This window comes from Dryobates pubescens, chromosome 3 (genome assembly GCF_014839835.1).
Source record: "Dryobates pubescens isolate bDryPub1 chromosome 3, bDryPub1.pri, whole genome shotgun sequence".
Lineage (NCBI taxonomy): Eukaryota > Metazoa > Chordata > Aves > Piciformes > Picidae > Dryobates > Dryobates pubescens.
This window is the reverse complement of record NC_071614.1, coordinates 22,587,636-22,607,761: the sequence shown is the minus strand read 5'-3', so window position 1 is coordinate 22,607,761 and position 20,126 is coordinate 22,587,636. Positions and strand designations below refer to the sequence as shown.

Below are 20,126 nucleotides of genomic sequence, written 5' to 3'. Positions count from 1 at the left end.
ATCCCTGGAGTTTCCTCTTCTCCAGAGTGAACAGCCCCAGCTCCCTCAGCCTGTCCTTGTAGCAGAGGTGCTCCAACCCCCTGATCATTTTCATGATGAGGTTCAACCCAGCCAGGTGCTGGATCCTGCACCTGAGGCACAAGAACCCCGTGAATGTTGCAGGTTTAGGTAAGTGGCTGGAAAGCTGCCTGGCAGAAAAGGACCTGGGGGTTCTGGTCAATATCTGGCTGAAGCTGTTGCATGCCCAGGTGGCCAAGAAGGCCAACAGCATCCTGGCTTGGATGAGCAATAGTGTGGCCAGCAGGAGCAGGGCAGGGCTCATCACCCTGTGCTGGGCACTGGTGAGGCTGTGCTTTGGATACAAGGTTCAGTTTTGGGCCTCTCACTACAAGAAGGACATTGAGGAGCTGGAGTCTGTCCAAGGAAGGGATACAAAGCTGGTGAAGGGTCTAGAGCACAAGTCTTGTGAGGAGCAGCTGAGGGAACTGCAGTTGTTTGGTCTGGAGAAAAGGAGGCTCAGGGGAGACCTCCTCACTCTCCGTGACTCCCTGGAAAGAGGCTGGAATGAAGTGGGAGTCAGTCTCTTCTCCCAAGGAACAAGTGATTGGACATGAGGAAATGACCTCAAATTGTGCCATGGAAGTTTAGGTTGGAGATGAGAGACAAATTCTTCCTTGAGAGGGTTGTCAATGCCTGGAACAGGCTGCCCAGGGCAGTGGTGTAGTCCCCATCCCTAGAGGCATTGAAAAGCTGTATAGATGTGGTGCTGAGGGACATGGTTTACTGATGAGCTGGCAGTGCTGGGTTAACAGCTGGACTTGAGGATCTTGAAGATCTTTTCCCACCAGAAGTACTCTGCCTGCACTTGAGTGCATGGTGGTGCACCAGCAGATGTGAGCAGCTGTGCCTGCACACACACACATGGCCACATACAAATGCACCCTCACACACCTCAGCAGACATGGCCATGCACACCAAGCCACTCCTGCACACAGGCACTCACCTTCAGGTTCTCCTGCATCTGGCTGGGGAAGAAGAGGTCCAGGCCCACCTCCTTCCTGGAGAGCAGAGACCCCTCACACTCATTAATAGTCCCATGGGGACCCCTGGCTGCTGGGGACCTCCCTGGGGAGATGCAGCCCAGCACAAGAGGGAGGTACCAAGCACAGTGGGTGCTGAGTGTCAAATGGGCTTTTCATGGGGGAGAAGCCACCCACCCAGAGCAGATTGAAGGGCTGAGGGGGGATGATGAGCTGCGGGGGGATGAGGAGAAGCAGGGAGATGAGAAGATGAGGAGGGATAATGAGCTGTGGGGGGATGAGGAGATGTGGAGGGATGAGGAGATGCAGAGGGATGAGGAGCAGCAGGGGGTGAGGAGCTGTTGGGGGGATGAGGAGATGCAGGGGGATGAGGAGTTGTGGGGGGATGAAGAGCTGTGGGGGGATGAGGAGATGCAGGGGGATGAGGAGTTGTGGGGGATGAGGAGTTGTGGGGGAAGGAGGAGCTGGGGGGGGATGAGGAGCTGTGAGGGGGAGGAGGAGATGCAGGGGGATGAAGAGCTGTGGGCAGCTGAATAGCTGTGGGAGGGTAAGGATGAGGAGCTGTTGGGGGATGAGGAGCTTCAGGAGGATGAGGAGTTGCAGGGGGTATGAGGAGCTGCGGGGGGGACATGAGGAAAGGCATCTGCAGCACCCCAGCACCTCGAGGCCAAACGCCTGGGGTGAGGGGTTTGGGGGTACAGGATGGGCTGTGCCTACTCACTCCAAGAACTCGAAGTTGGACTTCTTATCCAGCGCGTTCTGGGGCATGTCCTTATAAAACCTCCTGCCAGAAGCAAGGGACGTCAGACAAGCACCCTGTGCCCACATTCCCCCACCATGTGCCCACCCCTCTGCGGCCCCAGACCCTGCTGCCAGCCCTCCCCAGCTCTCCCAGTGCGGTGAGGACTGGGCACATACGTACCTGAGCTCCAGGCAGCCGAGCTGCAGGGCCATGCCCTCGCTCACCTTGCTGGCGTAGTTCTGCATGTACTCACTGCGGAGCTGCCGGGGAGACCGGGGGTCAGGAGACACAGGCTGGGGGTGCAGGATGCTCACGGGGGGTCAGGAGACAGGGAGGATGCTTGCAAGTGGTCAGGACACACAGGGGTGCTCACAGGATGCTCACAGGGGGTTAGGAGGAAGAGGGGGATGCTAAGCAGAAGATGCTCACAGGAGGTCAGGAAGTGGAGGGGATGCTGTCAGGGATGCTTGCATGGGGGGCACACAGGGGATGCTGTCAGGGATGCTTGCATGGGGGGCACACAGGGGATGCTGTCAGGGATGCTTGCATGGGGGGCACACAGGGGATGCTGTCAGGGATGCTTGCATGGGGGGCACACAGGGGATGCTGTCAGGGATGTTTGCATGGTGGGGCACACAGGGGATGCTGTCAGGGATGTTTGCATGGTGGGGCACACAGGGGATGCTGTCAGGGATGTTTGCATGGGGGGCACACAGGGGATGCTGTCAGGGATGTTTGCATGGTGGGGCACACAGGGGATGCTGTCAGGGATGTTTGCATGGGGGGCACACAGGGGATGCTGTCAGGGATGTTTGCATGGGGGGCACACAGGGGATGCTGTCAGGGATGTTTGCATGGGGGGCACACAGGGGATGCTGTCAGGGATGTTTGCATGGGGGGCACACAGCGGATGCTGTCAGGGATGTTTGCACAGGGTGCCCACAGAGGATGTTCTCAGGATGTTCAGAAGGGATGCTCACAAGGGATACAGGGAATGTTCATGGGATGCTTGCAGGGCAGGTTTGATGGGAGTGCTGGCAGGGGGTGGTCACAGGTTGCTTGCAGGGAATCCTCACCAGGCTTGCTCACAATGGGTTAGGAAGTAGAGGGTATGCTGGCAGGGGGTGCTCAAAGGAGAGGCTCACAGGGGATGCTAGCAGGAGATGGAGAATGCTCCCAAGGGATGCTAGCAGGGAATGCTTGCAGAAGATGCTCAGGGGATGCTCACAGGGGATTCTGGCAAGAGATGCTCACAGGGGATGCTAGCAGGGGATTCTGGCAGGGGATGCTCACAGGATGCTAGCAGGAGATGCAGAATGCCCACAAGAGATGCTGGCAGGGGATTCTGGCAGGAGATGCTTGCAGGGTCCACACTCTTCCACACCCCCCTCTGAGATGTAGCAGGGTAAGGAGCATGGTGGAGGGGTTGGGACCTGAGCTGTCTGATGGGGGTGCACTGATCCAGCAGCAGGATGGGATCATAGGAGCTGCCCATGGGCTGCAGGTTGGGGGTTCAGCAGCTCGAGGTAAAGGTAAAGGTCTTGGGACTCTGGGGAATCATGGAGTTTTTTTCTGGGCTAGGGAGAAGGAGACAACCTCCTGGATGTGGGGTGTGGGTTAGGGCAGTTGGAGAGCAGATCTTGTTGGGGCTAGGACAGCTCCAGGGCCATCTCTGACCTGCTGGTAGAAGTAGAGCAAGGTGGTCCTGTCCTCTTTGAAGCGCTCAATGAAGTCCTCTGGCAGGTAACGGATCTGGAGGTCATACCTAGCAACACAAGGAGCCCTCAGTGAGGAGCAGGCTGCAGGAGATTCCCACCAGCATGGGGCTCGGTGGTGCCCACGGCCCTGCCTCGGGAGGATTCTGGGGACACAGAATGGGGCCAGCATGGGTCCTACCTCCACTCAGCCTCCAGGTGCAGGCACTCATACTTCTCCTGCACTTCCCCCACCGTCAGGTCGGGGTGCAGCCAGTGGATCTCGTCGGATTTGACGTGCTTGAGGCGCAGCCCGTAGCACTCGGCCAGCTTGATGTCGGGCCCGATGCGGCCGCTCACCAGGATGGACCTGATCACCTCCTGGGGTAGAAACGAGCAGGGCTGGGACCCAAGAATCCCCAGCTGAGCTCCAGAAGAGCTTTAGATAGTGGAAGGACAAGGAGGAGAACTGTATGAATTCAACAGAAACGTCCCTGGGGTGGAAGTGGCTGAGTCAGCAACCCTGGAGGGATTGAGAAGATAATGGAAATGTGGTGCTGAGGGACGTGGTTCAGTGGTGAGCTGCTAGTGCTGGGTTAACACTTGGACTTGAAGATCTAAAAGGTCTCTTCCAGCCCAAATGGTTCAATGATTTGATGTTGGAGGACACAACAGGGGAGGTGATTGTCCCCTTGCACTCAGCTCTGGGGAGGCCACACCTCGAGTATTATGTCCAGTTTTAGAATAGAATAGAATAGAATAGAATAGAATAGAATAGAGTAGGATAGAATAGAGTAGGATAGGATAGGATAGGATAGGATAGGATAGGATAGGATAGGATAGGATAGGATAGGATAGGATAGGATAGGATAGGATAGGATAGGATAGACCAGGTTGGAAAAGACCTTTGGGATCATCAAGTCCAACCTATCACCCAACACCATCTAATCAACTAAACCATGGCACCAAGCACCCCAGCCAGTCTCTTCCTAAACACCTCCAGTGATGGGGACTTCACCACCTCCCTGGGCAGCACATTCCAATGGCCAATCTCTCTTTCTGGAGAGAACTTCTTCCTAACATCCAGCCTAAACCCCACCTGGTGCAGCTTGAGACTGTGTCCTCTTGCTCTGTTGGTGGTTGCCTGGGAGAACAGACCAGCCCCCACCTGGCTACAACCTCCCTTCAGGCAGTTGTAGAGAGCAATAAGGTCTCACTGCAGGAGAGATGTGGAGGTGCTGGAGCCAGTGCAGAGGAGGGCAAGGAAACTGCTGAAGGTCCTGGAGAATCAATCTTATGGAGAGTGACTGAGGGAGCTGGGGATGGTTAGCCTGGTTAGGCTGAGGGGAGACCTCAGTGCTGTCTACAGCTACCTGGAAGGACGTTGTGGAGATGCTGGTGCTGGTCTCTTCTCCCAGGTAATTAGTGACAGAACAAGAGGGAATGGCCTCCAGCTAAGACTGGGCAGGTTTAGACTGGACACTGGGGAAAAAATTTTCCCATCAAGAGTGGTCAGGGATTGGAAGGTGCTGCCCAGGGAGGTGGTTGAGTCACCAACCCTGGGTGTGTTTAAAGGCAGTGTGGATGTGGTGCGTGGGGACACGGCTAAGGGGTGAGCCTTGCAGAGTAGGGCTGTTGGTTGGACTTGGTGATCCTGAGGCTCCTTTCCAGCCGGCATGGTTCTGTGATCCTGTGAGCAGCTTCCCCTCCCCACCCCTGCGCACCACCTACCCGGATCTCTGTTGTCACGGAGCATTTAACCAGCTTGAAGTTCTTCCCCATGTTGAAGCTGTTGCTGTAGAAGCAGACCTTGAGGATGCGCATCTCCTCCTTGTCCATCTCCAGCGTCCCCATGCCCAGAGAGGTCTCCAGCGTCCCGGCCAGGCTGCGAGAGGAGCTGCTCCGCGGGCGGCCCAAGGCGTCGGGGATGGCCGACATCCTCACCACGCCCGGGGTGCTAGGAGCTGAGCATCCCTTCCCTGCGGGAAAGACACTGCAGTGGCGTGGTGGGGACCCTGCAGAGGAGGAGTCGCTGTGGGGGGTGATGAGAGGGCCAGGGGAAGGGGGATGAGCCAGGACAGGCGGCGATGGGGATAGTGGAGGCATGCCAGGGCTGGGGGGGAAAGGGAGAGATGGAAATGGAGGAATCTAGAGATGGAGGGAGAAAATAAAGCTCCTCTGAGCAGTGCTTCGTGTCCTCCAGAGCTATGTGGAGGACTGTGTCCCTGTCACCTCCTCTGTGTCCTTTTCACTCCCAAAACAATATCCCTGTGTCCTTTGCCACTTCCAGGGCAGTATCTTTTGTCCTACCCAAAGTTCACTCACTAGGCTGCTTCCAAGCTGGAGCTTGGCTCTTGAGTTAATAATTAAACAGCTGAGAAGCTGTTTGAAAATTGGAGTGTTGCAGCTCTGGTGTGCATCAAGCTGGTCTGGAACACCAAAGGGTCCCATTGTGGCTCTGAGGACCCTGACAAGTGAGCCTGTGTGAATCTCCTCAGGTTTAACAAGGTCAAGTCCTGCACCTGGGTGAGGGCAATGCCTGGTATCAATCCAGGCTTGGGCATGAAGGGATGGAGAGCAGCCCTGCTTCAGGATGAGAAGGACCTGGAGCTGCAGGTGGGTGAAAAGCTGGGCAGGAGCCCACAATGTGCACTCACAGCCCAGAAGCCAACCACCTCCTGGGCTGCATCCAAAGCAGCATGGACAGTAGGTAAAGGGAATGCTGTCCCTCTGTTCTGATTTGGTTATTCCCCACCTGCAGTGCTGGGTCCAGCACCAGGGTCCTCAGCACAGGAGAGATATGGACCTGCTGGAACAGGTCCAGAGGAGACTGCAAAAATGATGTAAAGGGCTGGACCCCCTCTGTTGTGAGGCCAGGCTGAGAGAGTTGAGGTTGTTCAGCCTGGAGAAGAGAAAGCTCTGGGGAGACCTACTCGTGGCCTTTCAGTACTTAAAGGGGCCTGTAAGGAAGCTGGGGACAGACTTCAGCAGAGCCTGTTGTGACAGGACAAAGGGTGGTGGTTTAAAACTACAAGAGGGGAGATGCAGACCAGAGAGAAAAGAAAATAAATGTTTATGCTGAGGGTGGTGAGCTCCTGGCTCAGGCTGCCCAGGGAGATGGCAGAAGTTCCATTCCTGGAACCATTCCAGGTCAGGCTGGACTAGGCTTTGAGCAGCCTGCTTCATTTGAAGGTGTCCCTGCAAGGGGGTTGGGCTAGATGATCTTTTAAGGTCCCTTCCCACCCACAACCATTTTGTCATCTGAGGATTCTATGACCTGATCAAGACAGCAGCACTGAGCTGGGACCCCCTCACCTCCATCTCAGCAGGACAGGAGCTCACAAGCATTTTCACATCAGGTTTTGGGGTTTAATTGTCTTTCCTTTGCAGCAATGTCTCAGGCTGCAGAGGGAGGATCTTGCAGCAACCCACATCCTTTGCAGAACACCCCTATGGCCAGCTCTCTGCAGGTGAGGAAGCTCTTAGCCAGGTCCCTGTCTCATACTCACTGCAAGGACTGGCTGAAGCAGGGGCAAGCAGGGCATCCTCCCTGTCCCTGGGCCATGCCAGGAAAGCTGAGGCCACCCCTGCAAGTGACATCATGGACACCACATCCCTGAGCAATGCTAGCCCACAGATGACGTCCATGCTGTGGCCACTGAGCATCACACTGTGCTGGACAAGAGTTTCCTGCTCAGCTAGACTTAACAGGGTCAGCTCTGCCTCAGCTCAGCAGCTTGTGCAGAGTCACTTCTGGGTTTACCACAGCTCTTGCTGCTCTGCAGAAGAAGCTGGTACCCAAAGAGCTTCTCCTTCCCAGAAACACCTAAAATAAATCATTGAATCACAGAACAGTTTTAGTGGGGAGGGACCTTTAAAGGTCCTCTAGTCCAGCTCCCTGCTCTGAGGAGGGACATCTTCAACGAGATCAGGTTGCACAGAGCCCCATTCTACCTGACCTGGAATGTTTCCAGGGATGGGGCTTCTACCACCCCTCTGAGAAACATGGGCCAGGGTCTCACCACGCTCAGTGTGAACAGCTCCTTCCCTCTCTCTAGTCTGAATCTCCCCTCTTTTAGTTTAAAACCATCAGCTCTTGTCCTGTCACAACAGGCCCTGCATCCTCTGGGTTTCAGAGGGGATGTCAAGGTGGGGACAACTGGCCAGGCCAGCCCCTGGAGCCACACTCTGTTGAGAGCAGTGATGCCTGACTCAGGAAGCATGCTGCTGTTTCTCAGAGCACATGAACTGAAGGTATTTTGCTCCAGCAAAGAGGGCACTTCTGTTCACTCACTTTCTCCTCATTGTCTGCTCTCTTCATCCAGCCCCATTACCATGACACATCCCCTCATGCTCTCATGGAGCACAGGTCCCCTCTGTGTCCCTGAACTGATAAATGATGATGCTGGGGAGCAGGATGCAGAGAGCATCCCACAGATTACATCTCGCAGAGAGCATCCTGCTGCCCCTGAGCAGCACCTCCAACCATCATGGCTGGAGATGGACAGGGCTGGAGGCAACCATCATGAACAAGGCCACATCCTACATTTCCATGTGCCCTCAAGTCCAGCAGGGACCCAAGGAATGGCTTCAGTCTCACCTATGGTCTCCCAGCCCCTGCATGTCCCAGGCTCACGCTCTCTCCTCCTGGGCCAAGATGCTTGACCAAAATAAAGCCATTAAGGGCAGGGAAGGCACTGCCTGAACGCTGCCTGTGTGACACATCCCCAGGGCCACATGGCTGGAGGGGATGTGTCCCATATAGACCTGGCCATACTCTGCCCCTTTGCTTCAGGGCTGGAGAAGGGTCCACAGCCACGCTCACCTCCCCCTGCCCGTTCACTTCCCCTCCAGCACGGGGCTATGTACCCAGTGGGGACAGCCATGACCCAGCCTCAGTCACACACACAGGGACGGGGAGCCCAGGAAACGAAACTGAGTGCTTGCATCACCCCAACAACCTTCTTGCTGCAGCCTCTCTGCATCCCCTGCGGCAGCCCCCCACTTGTGAGCGACACCCCAGAGGCTCCTGGCGGCAGCTCGGAGCCACCTCCTGCCCCACACCCCGGGCACGGCCGCGGACCAGGAAGTTTCTCCGGGCGCCCTCGCGCTGTTGGAAACGTTTGGTGCCCCCGGGGGCTGGGTCCTCCAGCTCCATCCTAACCCCCCGACAACACACTCGGGCCGATGGCCAGGGCCACCGTGACACGCTGAGAGCCCAGGAAGCCTCTTCCCCGACTCGCTGGCACAAGTTTGCCTGCTCTCAGCCTTCCACTCACCTCACGGAGGGGAGGCTCTCGGTCTCACCATCACCCCCTGAGGCACCGGCGGGGGCAGGCAGGGCAAGGGGGCGCAGGAGGCAGGCGGCCCTCGCAGCGCGGTGGCGGTGCCCCCCGTCCCCGCCGTCCCCGGGCTGAGGCTGCGCCGCGGGCGCCCCGAGCTTCCTGCTGCGGCTGACAAGGGCGCGCAGAGGCGTTTGCATAGCCGCCAGGCGCTGGGGCACGGCCACCCACGTGAGCCTGACATGCCCACGGGGAAGCGCAGGAACAGCTCGCCCGGCCCGCGAGCACGCTTCGGGTTCCAAGCCAACCCTCCCAGGCTGGCCGAGCTGTCCCTCCGCTTCCCCACCCCTGTGCCAGGCTCCGGGATGCAAGCGGGGAGCCGAGCAAGCAGCCTGCGTCCCCCTGCGCCGCAAACCCGGGTCCCACCGAGCGATGCCACCACCACACGGCGCCCGTGCTGGCTGGCACAGCTTGCCCAGGGAGGTCGTGGATGCCCCCTCCCTGGAGGTGTTGAAGGCCAGGGGTGAATGAGGCCTCGAGCAACCTGGGCTAGAGGAAGGGGTTCCTGCCAGTGTCAAGATCATCTTTAAGGTCCTTTCCTACCCAAACCGTTCTATGAATCCAAATCAAGGACCCAGGGGGTGGGGGCAATGGTGACCTGTGACTTACCCCAGCCACCCAGGAGGGTCTCCAGTTGCTAAACCAGCCTGTGGGTTCCACCATCCCTGGGTTCCCATCCCAGGACACAGCACATCCCTTCCTGAACTATCCTGCCCCTTCTAAGTTGGATCCTGGCTCCATCCAAGGAAAATTGAGCCCCCAGAGTAACCCAGGGAGCCCAGCTTGAGTCACTCCGTTTCCTCACTGGCAGGGATATCACAGGCAGGGCTGCCTGCTCTGCCTCCAGCCCTTCCTCTATCTATGCAGGTATTTAAATGACTCATCGCATTAGTGCTCGTTCCAGGGGAACAGGCAGGCTCTCACCCTGTTTGGCACCCACAGCATCATCCCCCAGCCCTGCTTTGGTACCAAACCCAGTGATTTTCCACCATCAAACTGGGAGTGGGGGTGGGGGCTCCCCAAAAGATCACCCACTGTGGTCTGACCACCCCACCACATTCCCAGACTTCACTCTCCTTCCTCATATCAACCCCCAAATCTGCCTTGCCTAGCTCCCATCCATCACTCCAGTCCCTAGGAGCAGGTTTTTACCTCCCCACCACAGATCCTGGATAGGGATCGAGGCCTGGCAACACAAAAACATGCCTCAGGGTGCTGCCAGGACCTCCATGGCAGCTGGGAGCCAAGATTGAGTGAGATCTGAGCCTCTGCTGTGCTGTGTAATGCAGATTGTCCTGCCTCCTTCCACATCTCATTCCTGACCTCCTACCACTCCTCCCCTGGTCCTGCCCACTGGGGGCATTTCTCCATGAGGGTTCATCCATGAGGGACCTCACCCATCCCAGCACATTCCTGGCACATGCATGATGCTATCAGCTTGGCAGTGGGATGTGATGGCCTTTGGAAGTGGGATATGAGGTGGGATGGCTGTTGGGAGTGTGGCTCAGTGGTGGGAGCCACCTGGGGTCCACCAGGACAGTCCTACCACCCTGGTTCCCACCCTGGGCAGGCAGCACTGGGGACTGAGGGCTCCTCACATGATGTACCTGCAGAGGAAGCCAGAGTTTTGCAAAGCACAGGAAATGACACAGGCTCTGGCCAGCAAGGTCAGACCACCTGGGATGTGGCTGAAGCAGAGGTGCTGACCCTCTGCTAGGGGAACCCAAAACACCACCCATTGCTTGCACCCCAGCCCCTCATGAAGCAGCCCCCCACAACAGCCACAAACACCTCACAGACAACAAGAACCACCCAGACCTCCTCAGGCCCATGTCTGTGGCACCTGTCACAGCCCAAGAGCCCTCATCCTGACCCCTGTAGGGGCTTATCCTCCTCCCAGTCAGGCACCTCCCTTGTCAGACTGGATAACATCAGTGTGGCTGGTTCGGGGTGCAAGGCTGGGCATGAACCTGCATCCCATCTTCCCTCACATCTCATCTCATCTCACCCTGCATCCATTGCTCCCCACATCCCATCTACTCACTCATCCCATATCCCCTGCATTCCGTCTCCCTTTGCACCCCATCTCTTTCTGCATCTCATTGCTCCCCACATCCCATCTACTCACTCATCCCATATCCCCTGCATTCCATCGCCCCTTGCACCCCATCTCTTTCTGCATCTCATTGCTCCCCACATGCCATCTCCTCACTCATCCCATCTCCCCCTGCATCCCATTGCTCCCTACACCCCATCCCTCCCTGCATCCCCTCTCCCCACGCATCCCCTCGCTCCCCACGTATCATCCCTCCCCGCACCCCATTTCCGCCCACATCCCATTTCCCCTCGCATCCCGCCTCCCCACGCACTCCGGCTGCCCTTTTAGCCCACTTTCCCTGCATCCCCTGGCCCCTCAGATCCCATCTCCCGTGCTGACCTCCCGACCTGCAGGGGGCCAGCGGCGGACGGGGCGCGCAGCAGCGCCGGCGCTCCCGGGGAATGGGGAACGGCACCCAGGGAGCTGCTGCCACAGCCCACGCCAGGCAGCTCAGCTGGAGGGGCTGACTCAGGCTACAGGGGAAAAGATCTCCGTGTTCCCGGCACAGCGCGGAGCTGTTTATCTGGAGCCAGGGATGGGATGAGGAAGGACCATCTGGGAACGAATGGCTCTGGCAAGCTGCCAGCGGGACCAGTCCTCCTGGGGCCTGCCGAGATGCTGCTGCGAGGTTCCCCGTGAGGGGGCACCGGGAACGGGGGGGATGGCAGACACCCTACCCCCACCCCACTTTCCTTGGCCATGGTCAGTGTGGTGCCTGGACCTGAAGACAAAATGTCCCTCCCAGCCAACTCCCCACGAGAGAGAACTTTGGCTGGGAAGAAAGGATGGAAAAGGGAAGGCTGCACCTTGAATACTGGGTTCAGGTTCAAGAAGAACATTGAGGTCCTGGAGAGTGTCCAGGAAAAGGCAAAAAACTGGTGAAGAGCACAAGTTTTGTGAGGAGCAGTTGAGGGAACTGGAGAAAAGGAGGCTCAGGGGAGACCTTCTACTCTCTGCAACCCCCTAAAAGGAAGTGGGAGCATGGTGGGGGTTGGTCTCTTCTCCCACGGAGCAACTGATAGGACAAGAGAAAATGGCCTCAAGTTGCAGCAGGGAAGGTTTAGGTTGGACTCAAGGAACAATTTCTTCCCCCAAAGGGCTGTTAAGCTCTGAAAGAGACTGCCCAGGATAGTGGTGGAGTCCCCATCCCTGGAGAGGTTTAAAATCCCTGTAGCTGTGGCTCTGAGGGACATGGTTTAGTGGTGACCTGGCAGTGCTGGGTTAATGGTTGGACTCAATGATCTTAGAGGCCTCTTCCAACCAAAATCATTCTGTGATTCCATGATTTCAGCTGCAAGGTTTGCTGCAATGATCCATTCTGCTCCCCATCCATGGAGATTTTCCTGCCAGAATTACTTGAGTGTTGCCCCTTGGCCATGCCAGAGCCATCAGCTTCTCCATGCTGCTCCAGCTAGGAGCAATCCCCAGTGAAAATACACCCTCCAAGCAGGCCCACAGGAAGAGGAACTCACCCTAAATCCCTCATATTTCATGTCAGGAGAGAAACAAGTCACATCAGAGCCACAAAAGCTGTGGGTTTAGCCTCCTTTATATCCTCTTCTTCTCTCTGCCTGCAGCCAGACAGAAGATAACTCATGGACATGCTCTAAGATCTGGTTTCCAGCCTGCCCTGCTAAGAGATCAAGGTCCCACAGCCCCACAGAGGTTCAATCCTGTATCTCAGGGGCCACCCTGGGGCTCCCATTCATTCCTACAATCAATAATGTGATCACAGAATCATAGAAGTGGTTGGAGAAGACCTCCAAGATCACCAAGTCCAACCATTAACCCAGCACTGCCAGGTCACCACTAATGTATGTCCCTCAGCACCACAGCTCCATGACTTTTCAATCCCTCTAGGGATGGACACTCCACCACTGCCCTGGGCAGCCTGTCCTAGGCCTTGACAATGCCTTTGTGTAAGGAATTCTTCCTCATGTCCAACCTAAACCTCCCCTGGCACAACTTGAGGCAGTTTCCTCTTGTTCCTATCATTCAGCACACGGTTTTTGGTTTCTATATCCACAACCAAAAGTAGGTCCAACACTGCTCCAGCCATGAACAACAACCCTGTGGTAGAAGCAGAAGGGTCAAATATGCCAACAGTCTGGAAGAGCTCCCAAAATCATAGTACTATCATAGTATCAGTCAGGGTTGGAAGGGACCACAAGGATCATCTAGTTCCAACCCCCCTGCCATGGGCAGGGACACCCCACACTAGACCAGGCTGGCCAGAGCCTCATCCAGCCTGGGCTTAAACACCTCCAGGGACAGGGCCTCAACCATCTCCCCGGACAACCCATTCCAGGGCTTCACCACTCTCATGGTCAAGAACTTCCTCCTCACATCCAGCCTGAATCTCCCCACCTCCAGCTTCATTCCATTCCCCCTAGTCCTATCACTGCCTGAGATCCTGATCACAACTAGAGGGCTCTGCAAGCCCTTGAGGACAGCTGTAGGAGGGATTGTAGAAAAGCTTCATGCTCTGGGATGATGCAGGAGGACAGGACTGAAGCAGCATACAGAACCACACAATCACAGAATTAGCCAGGTAGGAAAAGACTTTTGAGGTCATCAAGTCCAACCTATCACCCAACACCATCTCATCAACTAAACCCCCTCATCTAATCAACTAAACTCCCCTCAGGGAGGGGAATCAGAATAGAATAGAATTAACCAGATTGGAAAAGACCTTCGAGATCATCGAGTCCAACCTATCACCCAACACCATCTCATCAACTAAACCATGGCACTAAGTGCCTCATCCAGTCTCTTCCTAAACACCTCCAGTGATGGTAACTCCACCACCTCCCTGGTCAGCCCATTCCAATGACCAATCTCTCTTTCTGTGAAGAATTTCTTCCTCACATCCAGCCTGAGCCTCCCCTGGTGCAGTTTGAGTCTGTGTCCTCTCCTTCCGTCACCGGTTGCCTGGAGTTGGCTGGCAGGGCTCAACCTTCCCCACCAAACCAAACCATGCAAGCTCATGCAACACCATCAGGCTAAAAATAAGCCCAGAGCAGCACTGAAAGCCTCCCCTCTGGGAAGGGGAATCAGCTTCCTGGGAACAGGGTGGGCGTATTTCCCTGTAACCTTTCTGCAGGAGGAGGAAGCGGAGCGGGCGAGGGCTTGCAGCAGCGTTTTTGGCACGGCAGGAAGCCTGCTGGAGGTCCTGGTCGCTAAGCATTCCGGTCGCCAAGCAACCCAGCAGAGGCTGCTCCTGCTTCCTTTGAGGAGGGAGAGGGGAAAGGAAACGAGAGGGGCTGGGGTGCAAACTCCTTCTGGGGTTCTGGAGTCCCCATCCCTGGGAGGGATTGGATAGAGCTGCTGAGTGATGTGGTTTAGAGCCACCTGGCAGGGCTGGGTTAATGGTTGGACTTCATGATCTTAAAGGTCTATGGGGAAGGAGAGGGGAAAGGAAAAGAGAGGGGCTGGAGTGCAAACTCCTTCTGAGGTTGTGGAGTCCCCAGCCCTGGGAGGGATTGGATAGAGGTGCTGAGTGATATGGCTTAGAGAGACCTGGCAGTTCTGGGTTAATGGTTGGACTTCATGATCTTAAAGGTCTTTGGGGAAGGAGAGGGGAAAGGAGAGGAGAGGGGAAAGGAGAGGAGAGGGGAAAGGAAAGGAGAGGGGAAAGAAAAAGAGAGGGGAAAGGAAAAGAGAGGGGACAGGAAATGAGAGGGGACAGGAAAAGAGAGGGGAAAGGAAAGGAGAGGGGAAAGGAAAGGAGAGGGGAAAGGAAAGGAAAGGAAAGGAGAGGAGAGGGGAAAGGAGAGGGGCTGGGGTACAAACCCCTTCTCAGGTTCTAGAGTCCCCATCCCTGGGAGGGATTGGAGAGAGGTGCTGAGTGATATGGTTTAGAGTGACCTGGCAGTGCTGGGTTAATGGTTGGGCTTCATGATCTTAAAGGTCTCTTCCAACCCAAACCAGTCCATGATTCTGTGTGTGAGGCTTGAGGGAGCTGCCACTGGGCATCAGCTGCAGGATGTGGCCAGCATCACTGTTCCAAGGCACTGTTCCAAGAGTCAGAAAAGCCCCTTTTGTGGGTGCACTTACATCAGTTCCACTTACATTTGAGTGAGCAGGGTCATCTTCAACAAGCTCTGTCCAACCTGACCTGGAATTCTTCCAGGGATGGGGCATCTGAGATGTCCCAGCTCACTGAAGAGGGGGTTGGACTAGAAGACTTTTAAAGAGGCTGAGGGAGCTGGGATTGTTTAGCCTGGAGAAGAGGAGGCTCAGGGGAGACCTTATGGCTCTCCACAACTACCTGAAGGGAGGTTGTAGCCAGGAGGGGGTTGGTCTCTTCTCCCAGAGGAGCACCAGAACAAAAGGACACAGTCTCAAGATGCACCAGGGGAAATTTAGGCTCAAAGTGAGGAGAAAGTTCTTCACAGAGAGAGTTGTTAGCCATTGGAATGTGCTGCCCAGGGAGGTGGCGGAGTCACCATCCCTGGAGGTGTTTAGGAAGAGACTGGACATGGCACTTGGTGCCATGGTTTAGTAGTCATGAGGTGTTGGGTGACAGGTTGGATTTAATGAGTTCTTTTCCAACCTTATTGATTCTATGATCCCTTCCCACCCAAACCATTCCATGAATGTATGAAAACTCCTGGCTAGGTTGTGGCTTTCCAGGCAGAAATATCCCAGGAGGCTGCGAAGCTTCAGCTCCCTCAGTTCCCATCCTGAGCCCTCCCCTTGCACCAAGTGGGAATTTTGAGCTCCAGCTGCTTCTCCACAGCCTGGAAAAGCCCTTGACAATTCCCAAGGGAACTGAGCCAAATCCAGGGTGGTGCTGGGGGGGTGGAAATTAATTGCTGTAATTTAGTTAAGCCTTTTATTTCCTTGCTGGTCAATCATTTCTAGCCCACATTATGACACTGCTGCCCAGGCTTACACAAAATCAAACTGGAATTGTTTTACCCTTTGCAAAGTTTTAAGTCTTTTTCTTGGAAGGAATGATTTGCAATCTCAATTTTTGACATAAGAAAAAAAAGGCAAAAAGAGCCTCTGAGGTTCCTCCAACTCTCTGCCCACTTGGTCTGAGCTGTAAATGTACCAGCTCAGGTCAGACCACATCGTTTATTCCCCTGGAACTCCCCCAGACTGGGTGATTTCTGAGCTGTCTTCACTGTGAGTCCCAGTGAGCATACTGGAGGAGGAGAAGGGTTCAGGGATGGAGCAGGGTGAGGGTTCTCACCTGGAATCCCCCCTGTGCTTCAGCCTTTGCAGATAAAGCTGAGCTGCAAAACGTCCCAGCTTCTGCCAAGTGGAAATTCCCAGCCCCAGCAGGGCCCCACGGGGACAGGCCAGATCCTGGCAGCACATACAGGTATTTGGCCTCTGGCTGCAGCAGCAGGAGGTGAAGGCAATCCCCCTTCCTCCTCCTCCTCCTCTTCTTCCTCCTCTGCCTCTTTCTTCCTGCTCAGAAGGGAGGCTGAGTGAGCTGGGGCTGCTTAGCCTGGAGAAGGGGAGGCTCAGAGAAGACCTTACTGCTGTCTACAACTACCTGAAGGGAGGTTGTAGCCAGGTGGGGGTTCATCTCTTCTCCCAGGCAACCAGCACCAGAACAAGAGGACACAGTCTCAAGCTGTGCCAGGGGAAGTTTAGGCTGGATGTTAGGAAGAAGTTCTTCCCAGAAAGAGTGATTGGCCTTTGGAATGTGCTGCCCAGGGAGGTGGTGGAGTCACCATCACTGGAGTTGTTTAGGAAGAGACTGGCTGGGGTGCTTGGTGCCATGGTTTAGTTGATGAGATGGTGTCAGGTGATAGGTTGGACTCAATGATCTCAAAGGTCTTTTCCAACCTGGTCTGGTCTATTCTATTCTGTTCTATTCAAATCAGCTCCCCCAGCCCTGAAAGCAGGCTCCCCCACTGCCTAGCACCCAGTCTGGCACCCCCTTGCCTGGGACCCAGGAAACCCCAGCTGGAATGGGGAAGGGAAAGCCTCCAGGTGCAGGGCAGGCAGAGCCCTACAAAGGGAAGAGATTCTTTCCTTTCCTTATGGGGGGCTGCGAGTGGCAGAGCAGGTCAGGGGCAGAGGGGTGTGCGGTGTGGGAGGGTATGCAGCATGGCAGGGTGTGCAAACGGACACAGGGTACAGCCTGGCTGGGCATGCAGCATAGCTTGGGGTACAGAGTGGCAGGATGTGCAGTCCAGCACAGGGTGCAGCATGGTGGCAGCAGGGCAAGCTGTGCAGTATGGCAGGGCATGCAGCATAGCACAGCGTGAAGTGTGACAGTGTGCAGCATGCCCAGGAGAGCAGCATGGCACAAGGTAAAGAGTGACAGTGTGCAGCATGCCCTGCTGTGCAGCATGGCACAGGGTACAGAGTGACAGTGTGCAGCATGCCCAGGAGTGCAGCATGGCACAGGGTACAGAGTGACAGTGTGCAGCATGCCCAGGAGTGCAGCATGGCACAAGGTACAGAGTGACAGTGTGCAGCATGCCCAGGAGTGCAGCATGGCACAAGGTACAGAGTGACAGTGTGCAGCATGCCCAGGAGTGCAGCATGGCACAAGGTACAGAGTGACAGTGTGCAGCATGCCCAGGAGAGCAGCATGGCACAAGGTAAAGAGTGACAGTGTGCAGCATGCCCTGCTGTGCAGCATGGCACAAGGTAAAGAGTGACAGTGTGCAGCATGCCCAGGAGTGCAGCATGGCACAAGGTACAGAGTGACAGTGTGCAGCATGCCCAGGAGTGCAGCATGGCACAAGGTACAGAGTGACAGTGTGCAGCATGCCCAGGAGTGCAGCATGGCACAAGGTACAGAGTGACAGTGTGCAGCATGCCCAGGAGTGCAGCATGGCACAAGGTACAGAGTGACAGTGTGCAGCATGCCCAGGAGGGCAGCATGGCACAGGGTACAGAGTGACAGTGTGCAGCATGCCCTGCTGTGCAGCATGGCACAAGGTAAAGAGTGACAGTGTGCAGCATGCCCAGGAGTGCAGCATGGCACAAGGTACAGAGTGACAGTGTGCAGCATGCCCAGGAGTGCAGCATGGCACAAGGTACAGAGTGACAGTGTGCAGCATGCCCAGGAGTGCAGCATGGCACAAGGTACAGAGTGACAGTGTGCAGCATGCCCAGGAGTGCAGCATGGCACAAGGTACAGAGTGACAGTGTGCAGCATGCCCAGGAGTGCAGCATGGCACAAGGTACAGAGTGACAGTGTGCAGCATGCCCAGGAGGGCAGCATGGCACAGGGTACAGAGTGACAGTGTGCAGCATGCCCAGGAGTGCAGCATGGCACAGGGTACAGAGTGACAGTGTGCAGCATGCCCTGCTGTGCAGCATGGCACAAGGTACAGAGTGACAGTGTGCAGCATGCCCAGGAGTGCAGCATGGCACAGGGTACAGAGTGACAGTGTGCAGCATGCCCTGCTGTGCAGCATGGCACAGGCTGCACTGTGACAGAGTGCAGCATGCCCAGGAGTGCAGCATGGCACAGGCTGCACTGTGACAGTGTGCAGCATGCCCAGGAGTGCAGCATGGCACAGGCTGCACTGTGACAGAGTGCAGCATGCCCAGGAGTGCAGCATGGCACAGGCTGCACTGTGACAGAGTGCAGCATGCCCAGGAGTGCAGCATGGCACAGGCTGCACTGTGACAGAGTGCAGCATGCCCAGGAGTGCAGCATGGCACAGGGTACAGAGTGACAGAGTGCAGCATGCCCAGGAGTGCAGCATGGCACAGGCTGCACTGTGACAGAGTGCAGCATGCCCAGGAGTGCAGCATGGCACAGGCTGCACTGTGACAGAGTGCAGCATGCCCAGGAGTGCAGCATGGCACAGGCTGCACTGTGACAGAGTGCAGCATGCCCAGGAGTGCAGCATGGCACAGGCTGCACTGTGACAGAGTGCAGCATGCCCAGGAGTGCAGCTGGTTTTGCAGCCTGGCTGGGTGTGCAGCATGCCTTACCCAAGGCTCCAAGGCAGAGCACCCCAGGCAATACCTGCTGGAGCCAGCTCAGGACGCGAGACCGAGGTCAGGCTCCTGGCAGCCAGCTCTTGCCTGTCGCAGCTCTCCTGCTGAGGTGACAGAGTAGAATCATAGAAAGGTTTGGATGGGAAGGGACCTCTAAAGGTCATGGAGCCCAATCCCTCTGCAGTGAGCTGGGAGATTTTCTACTAGAATTTCTTTTTATTTAGAACAGAATTAACCAGGTTGGAAAAGACCTCTGAGATCATTGAGTCCAACCTACCACCCAACACCATCTCATCAACTAAACCATGGCACCAAGCACCCCAGCCAGTCTCTTCCTAAACACCTCCAGTGATGGGGACTCCACCACCTCCCTGGGCAGCACATTCCAATGGCCAATCTCTCTTTCTGGAGAGAACTTCTTCCTGACATCCAGCCTAAACCTCCCCTGGTGAAGCTTGAGACTGTGTCCTCTTGTTCTGGTGCTGGGTGCCTGGGAGAAGAGACCAACCCCCACCTGGATACAACCTCCCCTCAGGTACTTGTAGACAGCAATAAACTAGAGCAGGATACTCAGAGCTCCATCCAACCTGACCTGGAATGACTCCAGGGATGGGGCATCTATCACACCTCTGGGCAACCTGGGCCAGGGTCTCACCACTCCCAGCATCAATAATTTCTTCCTTCTATCTAATCTGAATCTCTCCTCTTTTAACTTAAAGCCATCACCCCTTGTCCTGTCCCAACAGGCCCTGATAAACACCCTGTCCCCTTCTCTCTTACAGACCCATCTGACTACTGAAAGACCACAAAGAGGTCTCCCTGGAGCCTTCTCTTCTCCAGGCTGAACAACCTCAGTTCTCTCAGCAGAGGGGTTCCAGCCTTCAGAGCATTTTCTGTGGCCCTAAATGATGGAAGTCCATCAAATCTGTATCAGGCTGAGGCCAAGTAGGCAGGGGGGAGCCAAGCAGGGCAGGCACCAGTCCTCTCTGCTATGCAGGCACAAGCAGAGCTCTTTCACCTCAACTAACAGGGCCAAGATGCTGAGCAACCTCTGTGGAAATCAACCTCCTCAGGGCAGGGCACGACCAGGCAACTTTTCAGCCCAAGGAGCAAGGTGAACACTTCTAAGGCCACTGCTTTTGAGCTCTCTCCCTGAGGTGGAATAACTTACACCCTAAAAATATCCAGGGGTTGGGGTTTTTTTCCACCCCTCCAAGGGGATCTCTGCTTGTGCCTTCATGTGGCTCTTTGCTGGGGCCAGCCATAGCCTCCAGGGCTCACAGC

The 20,126-nt window shown here is 55.9% G+C and overlaps 1 protein-coding gene across 1 annotated transcript in view; it reads right to left on the bottom strand.

The window, feature by feature from the left end:
- Positions 1-20,126, bottom strand: part of PTK2B (protein tyrosine kinase 2 beta) — a 43,738-nt gene that overhangs the window by 18,967 nt on the left and 4,645 nt on the right. Inside the window, exons 2-7 of the mRNA XM_054179772.1 lie at positions 5,208-5,455; positions 3,679-3,857; positions 3,460-3,547; positions 1,963-2,042; positions 1,762-1,824; positions 1,004-1,058 (exon numbers count right to left, since the gene is read on the bottom strand). Coding sequence (XP_054035747.1) covers positions 1,004-1,058; positions 1,762-1,824; positions 1,963-2,042; positions 3,460-3,547; positions 3,679-3,857; positions 5,208-5,455 — 713 coding nt within the window. The remainder of the gene's footprint in view (positions 1-1,003; positions 1,059-1,761; positions 1,825-1,962; positions 2,043-3,459; positions 3,548-3,678; positions 3,858-5,207; positions 5,456-20,126) is intronic.